Below are 11,549 nucleotides of genomic sequence, written 5' to 3'. Positions count from 1 at the left end.
CTGACATTAATACTTAGATTGTCTTGTCTTGTGAGCTTTTACATTCTGATAGCATTTTGATATTGCATTTGTAATATAAAAAAATACTTTCTCCTACTAATTTTTTTTCATTTGTTTTCTTTTCAGCTCCTTGTGGCTATAATGTAACTGCTCAGAATGGTACAGTTTATTCCCCAGGATTTCCAGATGAATACCCAAATTCCAAAGACTGTACTTGGTTAATAATTGTACCTCCAGGCCATGGGATTTATATCAACTTTACCTTACTCCAAACTGAACCTGTGAATGACTACATTGCAGTTTGGTATGCAATTTCTCAAAATAGAAGTGATTTTTTTTCTGATTGATCTCACTCTCCCAAGCTACAGCTTTTCTTAGTATTGCTCTTTATGTTGGCATGTGTGCTGAAAAATAGCATAAAACAAGTTGTAAGATTATATGGAAAAAAATATTATTTATCACTATCTGAACTCATTTAAGATTATTGTTCCAAAAGCCCTTTGAAACTCAAACTCATTTATCAATCAGCTCTTGTTTGACCTCTCTCTTTTCTGAGTTGAGGCCGTGTTAGGTCAAAGTGGTGTAATAATCTGCACTATGTTCAATTACAAGTTCCATGAACATATCAGGCAATATATGCTAGTCGTAGCAAAACTTTTTGACATCTTTAGATATTAACTAATTTGGATATTAAGATTTTCTTAAATTTTCTTTATATTTCAATATGTTTGATAGGCACACTCTTTAACTTTTCTAACCCAGGATTTCATGCCTTGTACCTCCATGTCTTTAAGCTTCATATTGTATGTTCCCTTTTTATGACCTTGTACTTCTTTCTACCCAAACCCATCCCAGCTTGTGACCTCAGCTGAAGAAAGAGGTCTCAGGGCTGTCTAAATTCTTGCATAAGAAGAATAGGCATAAATAATGCTGAATATGTTAGACACCTTCTCATCTCTGTCTAATCCTGGTCCTTACCCCACATAAGGTGCAAAGTGACTTATTTCTCATATATGCTACAGAGAGTTCAGAAAAAGGACAGTTTGCACAGAATATAGGATTTAACTCATTCGTGTGTGAGTCAGCTGCTCCCGTCTCCCAGCTACTTCGCTATTCCTAGACCTAGTGATGAATTTTTTTCAGACAGTTTATAGAGATGCATAACTGTTTCTGAACTGCCATTGGGCTGCCTCTGGTATTTCCACCACCTATAAACCCAAGCCTAAAATGCATCATAGGTTGTCCTCTTTGGCATCTTTGGGATTAATTTAAAAGGCAAGAGTAACTTGAAATTTCCACAACTCTGTATGTATCAGTCATAAGTTGAAGACTTGTAGGATTTGGGTAAAAAATGTTAGAAACATGACAACATTACTAGAGTTTTCTAGATTTTTTTGTGGGAGGGGGCTTTGGCTGATGTGTACATGAGAATTTTTGATGAGAACACACACTGAAATTTCAGTCAACCACTAAATTTCTTCCCCGTGTAAATACAAAAACTATTGGAAAGCTGCCAGTCTCTCAAAAAATATAATCCTTTTAAGATGGAAAGAGTATTCTGTGTTACTAGAAATAAAAAGAAAACAAACTGATTTTAAATCATTAAAAAAAAATTTGTTACAAAAATTTAACCTGCTCTCCAGAAAAAAGAGACTGTTAATTTAAATGCTAAAAACAGTGGTTCTTCAGCTAACTTTTTTATGTTTCACTTCCTAGGGATGGTCCTGACCATAATTCTCCTCAGCTAGGAGTTTTCAGTGGGAACACAGCTCTGGAAACAGCTTATAGTTCCACCAATCAAGTCCTCCTCAAATTTCACAGTGATTTTTCAACAGGAGGATTCTTTGTCCTCAATTTTCATGGTTGGTTTGCTTTACAGACTTAACATTTATTTACCACAGTCAATTAGTGATTTTTGAAAATATTTCTTAACTTTGTGGTTTACTGATTTACCAGGATTCGTGGATTTGCTATTTTTTTTTAAATAACAGTAAAAAATAGTTTTTAAAACCACACATTAAATAACCTTAAGAATGTTAATTTGTGGCTTTGAATAAACTGTGTTCTATATTTAATGTTAATTGTCACTATATAATATTAAGCTTTTACCTTTTTAATTACTTTGGCCTATTTATTAGTTAGCATTTAACATTCTCTAACAAAATTCTTCCCCAGCTGACCGTGCCTAGGGCTTATGGTCAGAGAGATTTCTGGGATGCTATGGTAGGACTGAACAACAGCTCTAAGACTGATATCCAGCAAAATACTTTGTTCAAATTTGCAAATCCTTACAGAATTGTTAGAGTCTCAAATGGTTTTCTTGTCTGTGGTTTTCTCCTAAAAGAAGGTCATGATGAATGGTCACCTAAAGCACTTACCTGAGAAGCAAAAACTAAAGTGGATAGGACTATCAAGTTGTCCAGGAAATTAGTTCCATGGAGGGGAGAGTTTTTCTTTAGTATGTACACTCTGATCACAAACTTAAATTTTGTAGGTATTCTACTTCATTTGGATTTTTTAATCCAGAAATGTCTTCAGCTAGTGGTCACTTTCCTTATGAGATTGCTCACAAGGTATTGAAACAAATTTGAAGAGTAGAAATTTTGCTTTAAAGAATCATATAATCATAGAATGGTTTACATTTGAAGGCACCTTAATGATCATTTACTTCCAACCCCCCTTTCATGGGTAGGAACACTTTCTACTAGACCAGGTTTCTCAAAACCTTATCCAGCCTGGACTTGTACACTTCCAGGGATCCACAATTTCTCTGGGTAACCTGTTCCACCCTCATGTGATGTCATGACATTTAACTTGGAAAATGTTGTAACTGAGAGACTGTGAGGTTTAGTGGAGCTCTGTGAATTTGGGAAGTATGACTATTAAATGAATTTTCTGTAAAATAGTCCTTAACACATCAGTTTATTTTTTTTACTTTAATTTGCAGCTTATCAGCTGAGGAAGTGCCAACCTCCACCCACAGTTCCACATGCAGATTTGTTTACAGAAGATGATGATTTTGAAATAGGTAAAAAAATGGTATTTCTTTTTCTTTCTTCTGTTTTCATTTGAATTCTAAATAAACTAAGCTATTAATATATTTCGTCTTCCACCTGAGATTTTGATATACTTCTGTTTGAAGGATTTTTGAGGTTTAACTTCTTTTTGTCAATAATTTTTCCAGGAGATTTTGTGAAGTACAGGTGCCATCCTGGTTTCACCCTTGTTGGACAAGATATATTAACCTGCAAACTGAATACACAGTTGCAGTTTGAAGGATCCTCTCCAACTTGTGAAGGTATATATATGCTTGCATGGTCTGTATATCATTAGTATGCATCCTACAGAAAGATTTTTAGGCATGGCCTTTTCATTAATGTTTAAAAGAAAATTTTCCATTTATTTCTTTAATATCTAAGCAGTGCACACATTGTCATATATTGGTCGTTAAGAATATTGCACAGGCACATACATGCTTTAGAATCAAAAGAAAAGTGGTTTTAACTATTTAACTCCACCATTAATGAAACATTGATTTCTAAAAATCATTTAACATATTTTATATCGCTTCTTATCAAACCAAAGATTTCTTTAAACTGTTGAAGAATTTTAAAAAAATAAATTTAAATTAAGCTTTCAAAATGAAATGAGAATCTTTTCTCTGTGCTTTCAAAAATATGGTGACATGGTATTTCAAACAAGGACTTAAAAAAACATGAATGATGTTTAGATATGTATTCATACAGAATTTTTTCATCTTCATGGAAAAGTTGATCTTGGAAATTTGTACTATGTCCTTCAAAATTTGTTTTTCAACAGATGTTCTTTGTTTTTTTTTTTTATTTTATTTTGCTTGTTTTTTAAATAGCAGATAAAAAAAGGTTTTGAAATGATGAAAAAGTGATCGAGAAAGCATTTGTAGAATTTTGTCCTAAAGTAACTCAAAATTTTTTTTGGAAAATAAAAGTTACTGATGAGATGCCATCATTAAAATTTTAAGGAATTAAAAAAGTGAACAGAAGTTCTAATACTCATATTGTATTATCCAGGCTTAGTTTTGATCTATTGTAGATAATTATGGATGGAGCATCTTCTGTAGCATAAGATAAAAACATCCATATGCTCAAGAGGTAATGCTGGAAACACAGCAATCATTGTGATGCTTTATTAAGAGCTGTTTATCTTCCTTCCTGTTACCCTTATTCTCTATTTCCATGATTTAAAAATTAATGAAGGATTCAATAGTACAAGGTATATTAGTTTATTATTGCCATATTTTATGCACCTATAAGAATTTTTTCCACATGACCACCCATACCTGAGTAAAGTGGGGGTTTTTACCTCCCCTTTCTTAATCTGTGCATACAATTAGCTGGGATCTGTAATGGATTCAGAGACAGGGACTCCATGTCTTTGTTTTGGATGGAAAAAGAGTCATTATTCACTTCAAGACCCTCACCATAAAACAAAGTAATGAGAAAATTGTGTATTTCTGTATCTTTCTGATCAAAGAACTCAATACTTATTTTTTTTCCTTTTCTTCAATCAATGTATTTCTCTGATCCAATTATATTTTAATAAGATGATTGTACTGCAAATCCAGACTTCAATTTTTAGTTGACAGTAACAGTAGTAAGTTAACTCTTGACTGTGTCAATTAGAGTGTCAATGAAAAATGAAAGCCTAAAGTAAACTGAACAATTATTGTAAAATCTGCAGAGATATTAGGAGCTTCTGAAAATGATTAGCCATCTATAAAACTCAGATTATTTCCAACAATTCTTGCAGATGCTGTGCAAACTCGTGGCTTTCTCTGACCATATTGATACTTGTTTCTTTGCAACAATTTGAAACATTGTTGACTGTGGTGGGTTGACCCTGGCTGGATGTCAGGTGACCACTAAAGCCACACTGTCACTCCCCTCCTCAGCTGGACAAGGAGACAAAATATAACGACAAGCTCGTGGGTCAAGATAAAAAGAGAGATCAGTCAGCAATTATTGCCAAGGGTAAAACAGACTCAATTTGGGGAAAATTAATCAAGTTTATTACCAATCAAATCAGAGTAGGGTAACTAGAAAATAAAATCAAATCTTAAAAACACCTTCCCCCTACTTCTCCCCTCTTCCTAGGCTCAGCTTCATTCCTGATTTTCAGTACCTCCTCCCTGGTAGCACGATGGAGCAGGGAATAGAGATTGTGGTCAATTCATCACACATTGTATCTGCTGATCTTTCCTCCTCAGAGGTACTGCTCAAACTCTTCCTCTGCTCTAGCATGGGAGTCCCTTTCATAGCAGAAAGCCCTCCATAAACTTCTCCAGGGTGAGTCCTTCCCATAGGCTGCCATTCTCCATGAACTGCTCCAGTGTGGGTGCCTTCTATGGGGCGCAGTCCTTCAGGAGCAGACTGCTCCAGTGTGGGTCCCCTGTGGGATCACAAGTCATGCTAGCAAACCTGCTCCAGCATGTGCTCTTCTCTCCATGGGGCATGTCTTGCCAGAAGTTTGCTCCAGGACAGCTTCCCATGGGGTCTCAGCCTCCTTTGAGTATCCACTTGCTCCAGCCTGGAGTCCTACACAGGCTGCAGATGGTATCTGCAGCATTTCCAAAGAAGAGGAATGAAGCTTGTGAAAGGTCTAGAGAACAAACCTTATGAGGAATGGCTGAGGGAACTGGTGCTTAGCCTAAAAAAAAGGAGAATGAGGGGACGCCTTATTGCTTTCCACCTGAAAGGAGTGGTGAGGTGGTGGTCGGTCTCTTTTCCCAGGTAACAAATAATAGGACAAGAGAAAATGCCTGAAATTGCACCATGGGAGGTTTAAATTGGATATCGGGAAAAATTTCTTCACCAAAAGGCTTGCAAAGGATCGGAATGAGTTGCTTGGAGAAGTGACTGAATCATCATCTTTGGAGATATTTAAAAGATGTGTAGATGTGGCACTTAAGGATATGGTTTAGTGGTGGACTTGACAGTGTTAGGCTAATAGTGGTCTCAATGATTTTAGAGGTCTTTTCTAACCAAAACAATCCTATGATTCTATGAGCTCCACCATGGACCTTCTTGGGCTGTAGGGACACATCCTGCTTCACTGTGGTCGTCATCACAAACTGCAGAGGAATCTCTGCTCCAGCACCTCCCCCTCCTTGGTATCTGCAGAGCTGTTTCTCTCACATATTCTTACTCTTCTCTTGTGCCTGCTGCTGTGTGGGGCTTTTTTTTTTCCTTCTTAAATGTGGGATCACACAGATACTGCCACTGTAGCTAATAGACTTGGCCTTGGCCAGTGGCTAGTCCATCTTGGGAACTGGCTGGTCCCTATGTCTGTCAAACACAGGAAGCTCCTGACAGCCTCTCCCGGAAGCCACCCCTGCAACCCTCTCACTACCAAAACCTTTCCATGCAAACCCAATACATAGATGAATACTAGCAGGTCTGTATTTCCCTCACAGATTTTGTGGATTTTGTGAATTTCTTCCCTTTCTTCTATTTGTTATTAATTGTTATTCAAAATTACCCTATGAATTAAAGTTACTAGAATTTTGTTATTCTATAAGTTGTTTCTAATTGATTTTTAGGAACATCTTTAGTACATATGTTGGGTTTTGTTGTTTGTTTTTTTTTCATTAAAAAGATTAAATAACACAGTTCTGTCTGAGGAGAATACCACCTGTTAATGTTTTTTGGTTATGCATTCTTTTAATGTGAATATACCAAAGCTTTGTTGGAAGAAGGACACCAAAAAACTAACAAAAAAAAAGTGCCATCTGAGTGATTCAGAGACAGAAGACAATACAATTGTAGGCATTAAAGATTCTGGCACGGTTATTTTGGACAGACATAAGAGAGGAATTTCTTTAGATAAATTGTAATGCAACTGATTTCCTTTCTCCAGACAAGTTGTATCTTTAAATAAATGCAAGTTTCCTTTCTGGAAAATAGAATTACTTGGGTTTATTTCTATCCCAGCCTCTCCAGCATTGCTATGGAGATAAGAGTTGAATTTAATTCCTGTTTAATGATGAAACCCTGGTTTATACTTATGAAGATTTCTTCTGGATCATATGAAATATTGGTAGATAATCTAAAAGTTATGTTTTTAATGGCCATCTTTATAGTGTTTACTTATAGATAAATACTTGAAAGTACTCATGTTGCATTCTGAAAGCCTAAATATCTGAAGGGGGGAAATATATATTTCTGAATCAGATCAAAAATTCCATATACCACACAAAATACCCAGTGTTCTGACTCTAGCAATGGCCAGTAATGATTTTCTAGTGAAGGACAGAAGATCATTGCAAGCATGCAGTTAATTAAGGGCTCAATCCAACTGTAGCTAAGCCACTCTTAGGCTAGCAATGTTCTTTATATTTTAAATCCCATAAAGCTGTTTCTTCAGTGGAATTATTCAGTCCCATGTAAATGCATTAAATCCACAAAGTTTTGTGCAAGCAGTTGCACAATTTATTTATGTAATATGTGAAGTCATTTCTCTGTCTGCTTTGAACTTAACACCTACTGTTTTCACTTCAAGTCCTCCAGTTTTTATGGAGAAAAAAAACAGTAACAAGTTGTTCTCTATTCACCATATTTATGACAAGATTCTATAGACCAGAGGATATGTCATACCTTTAATCGTTCTTGCCACCCTTCTCAATACACTTTCCAATTCTATTTCTTTTCAGATGATGCAGTATGGAACTGTACTTGTACAACACTATTTGACCCTGATAGACTTGAAAAAAATTGCTACTTGCTATGGAATTTGCACATTGTATTTCAGGCTAATTTTTGGATTGTCTTCTTGTATTTCTGCACTTTACCCATCACTTACAATTTTTTAGATAGTCCTTGTTTAAATCAGCTTCACATTCTTTAAAGATACCAGAAAACTTTCCATTTTCCTGAGCTGTGCCACTATATTTTAGTAGGCAATAAATATATTTATATGATAGAAGGCCAGGTTCTAGGATACTATATGCAAGTCTGACGACATATCTGACAGGCAAGAAAAATGAGTCTCTGTGACCACTTCTACATCATTGTGAACGAACGACCACCAGAGCAGCTGTAATCACACCACACTGCAGCTTTCTTACAGCTCCCTTTCCCTTCCTATCTGGTCTATCCGAGGAGGGTCTTCCTCAGAATGCTTGGTGGTATGATAATTTGCCAGGTGTTTTCTAATGTGCAGAGCCCCAGGCACCCTACAGAACATGCTGTCAATGTGCATGAGTTTATGTTTGCCAGTAGTTGAACATTTGTGATTTCTGTTTATACGCTCGAAGCCCCTGTTCTCATCCTACCCTTATATCCTCTTGGGACAAATTCCTTTCATTTTGTAATTGCTGTTAGGGAAATGTAGAGATGTAAATTAAAGCATGATGAACATTGTGACAGCAAGAAGTATTCCCATACTGGTCACAAAAATTGACATATTAGTAAAAAAGATAATGGACATTTAGTATAAGGTAGAAGTCTCTAATATAATCTTTAAGCTGCTCAAACACTTAAGTCTGAAAGGTGGTGTGATAATATTGTCCTACTGTGGTGATAATATTTATGAATGAAAAGCAAAATCAAAGATGAAGACAATAGAAGTACTATTAGATGGTCAGGCCTTCCCCAAAAAACCTGAAACAGATTCCTCCAAAATCCAGTTAAAGTAATCTGTGTCTCGAAACCAGGATATGATGTGAGATATGCTGCAGAATTACTCTTCTCGTGACACCACCCCCTGCCCGTAGTTACATGTGACTGTACAGCATAAGATAGTTAGTATTTCCTGTTGTTCTTCTGTAAGCATTGTCTCATATATGAATCTATGCAAATTAACAAATTACAGTACTTGAAATTTACATGTGCAACAATATTATTAAAAATGAATGCAAAATAGATTACTTATGCCCTACAATATGCAGAGAAGTATTTTGGGGGGGGGGGTTTAAAGTAATTATTCCTGTTATCATTCCAAACTATTTTATAATAGCCATTTTTAAAATTCATGGGATATACTTATAAAGAAATGATAATTAAATATATTGCGACACTCAACTGTCTAGTTCTGTTTTGCAGCTCAGATTTTCTTTATTGGTAAACTTCACATCAATTCCTAACATTCTAGAAGTGTAGAGATGTTGAGTCATCCTGTAATTTAACTGACGGAAGAGTCCAGAAAGTATCTAATACAATACTGAAGAGTATAATGTTAACATGTTAATTGATTGACAAATAGAAGAAACAGTATCAACAGGGGAATATTGTGGTGGGTTGACCTTGGCTGGATGGCAGGTACTCACCAAGCCACTCTATCACTTCCCTCCTCAGCAAGAAGGGGGAAGAAAATACAAGGGATAAAAACTCGTAGGTCAAGATAAGGCAGTTTACTAAAGCAAAAATGAAAGTTCTCATGCACAAGCAAAGGAAAAAACCTAAATATTTTATTCTCTACTTCCCATCAGCAAATGATGTCCAGACACCTCTCAGGAAGCAGGGCTTCAGCATGTGTAGCTGTTGTAAATAATGAATGTACCCCCTTCCTTCTCTTTCCTTTTAGCTTTTATTGCTGAGCAGATGTCATATCATACGGAATATCCCTTTGGTTAGTTTGGTTCAGCTGTCCTGGCTATGCCTTCTTCCAAGATCTTGCTCAGCCCCAGACTACTGGGGGGATGTGAGTCGCTATGTTGGAGAGACAGGGATGATGCTGTGCCAGCCCTGCTCAGCAGTAGCCACAACTCTGATGTGTTAACAAACCCTTGCTAACTACCAATACAAAGCACAGCACTGTGAGGGCTGCTGTGGGGAAAACTAACTCTGTCTCAGCTAAACCAACACAAATATGTTTGCCTCATCCGAAGCACCTTGTATTTAGCATACCCTTTTTTTTTATCATCATCATCATGGCTGGGCTTCGTGAACGAAGATTTGGGAAGGGCTCTACACCCACGTTTGTTGCAAGCGCATTGGTGGCTAAAAAGGCCAATACGAGATAGACATGTCCAGTTGCAAAAGGCTAATGATGCTAAAGGCAAGAGCTAATATTATAGAACAAAAAAGTCAAAATTGCCGGTTTTTGTTTCTACCTCTTGTGTGTATGATACCAAGAAAATAACACTGTGGAGTTCATTTTTATTCAAATTATAGATATTAGTTATTCATGTTATTAAAAAAATGGATGTTTTGTTTTACAAAGCAAGGTGAAGCAGTCTCACTGTCTCAGTATCTCAATTTTATGTCTTTAGCCATGTAAGTCTTATAAAATATTCAAGTGTAGCTTCCACCTAGGGATTGTTATGTAATCAGCAGCTAAGCTATACTGGGGGGGAGTTGGTGAGTAATTCCCTATTGTGCAGAAAAAGCCAGCAAAGGCTGCCAAGATGAACACTGTCAATTTGCCACATAACCCTCTGATACAGCCAGCTTCCCAGGCTGCAGAGGAGCAATACACTGTCTGCCTTCCCCTGTCCTTGAACTACTCCAGAACTGCTGCACTCATAAGTCCCTGTGGTCTGTCTCCTGTGAATGGCTGAGATTGGAAGGGACCTCTTGTCCAATCTTAGCCGTAGGAAGTGAATCTTGGCCATAGGAAGACTTAAAGCTATAGCTCATTGTGTAAGGAGATTTGGTCATTTCTGCTCTAGCACAAGAGAGATACTGAGCTATTTACAGGTTAGAAGGACATAAGAGTTTCAATTTTACTGAATCTTCTGATCTAGGAATATGCTGGGTTTGTATCAGTACTGCAGAGGAATATTCCATATCGCCTTTCATCCTTTGCATCACTATTTGCACTGATTTGTATCAGAAAGGTGCATTTTTTTTAACGTGAGCAGTACTTCTTCCTTTTGGGAATTGTTTTCCTAGTAAGGTTCTGAAGTCCAGTAAGTGAATACAATAGAATATATGGAGGAAAGAATTCCTACAGCAATCCTGCATTGATCTGTTTCTTATGTTGTGTTCATGTGGTTATTTGTTCAAGGAAATTCTCTGACCTGGGAGCTGTTGATTTTTAATATTAATCCACCAAAGAAACGTTCTTAATTACAAAGCAGCTTCATACTTTTGCTCAGTAATGAGAGAAGGGCATGAGGAAATATCTGCAAAAGGTACATTTCCCCCTGTGATGAATAAATTAGTTTCAGATTCCTTCTTAAGATTCAGCTGTGAGGAATGAGAAAGCTGGGAGCAGTCTTTCTCCGTTATTGAAAACTTTTACCTGCTTTTGAAAAACATATATTTTTTTTGTTGTTATTTTTTCAAACCTAGCAAATACGCTATTTTCTTGTCGCTTTCCCTCACTTTTTGTCTCTAGCGTCCTTTACAAGAAAAAATAAGTGATCTAAGAGCGAAGTAGGAGAAATAAAAAGACAGGAAAAGTAATTTCTTTGGGTTTTTTATCCTTCCCCCCTACTCCTCCCAGTTTCCTATTCCTATCTCTTTTTCTTTTTGCAGACGATTCTCACCAGTTCATATCTGTAGCATTGCCACAGGTTTCTGAGATGTTCACAGTCAATGTGTCTGTGCTATCAGAGTGTGATTGTCTTT

The 11,549-nt window shown here is 36.6% G+C and overlaps 1 protein-coding gene across 7 annotated transcripts in view; it reads left to right on the top strand.

Moving 5' to 3' along the window:
* Window positions 1–11,549, top strand: part of CSMD1 (CUB and Sushi multiple domains 1) — a 1,090,193-nt gene that overhangs the window by 977,454 nt on the left and 101,190 nt on the right. For all 7 annotated transcript variants that reach the window (XM_017814555.1, XM_017814556.1, XM_017814554.1 and 4 more), the window contains 4 exons: window positions 127–304; window positions 1,717–1,862; window positions 2,948–3,028; window positions 3,185–3,298. In XM_017814555.1, the coding sequence (XP_017670044.1) occupies window positions 127–304; window positions 1,717–1,862; window positions 2,948–3,028; window positions 3,185–3,298 (519 nt within the window). The remainder of the gene's footprint in view (window positions 1–126; window positions 305–1,716; window positions 1,863–2,947; window positions 3,029–3,184; window positions 3,299–11,549) is intronic.

The sequence above is a fragment of the Lepidothrix coronata genome, unplaced genomic scaffold (genome assembly GCF_001604755.1).
Source record: "Lepidothrix coronata isolate B3197 unplaced genomic scaffold, Lepidothrix_coronata-1.0 Scaffold45, whole genome shotgun sequence".
Taxonomy (NCBI): Eukaryota; Metazoa; Chordata; class Aves; order Passeriformes; family Pipridae; genus Lepidothrix; species Lepidothrix coronata.
Note: the sequence above shows the minus strand (reverse complement) of the source record. Positions and strands in the feature narration are given on the sequence as shown.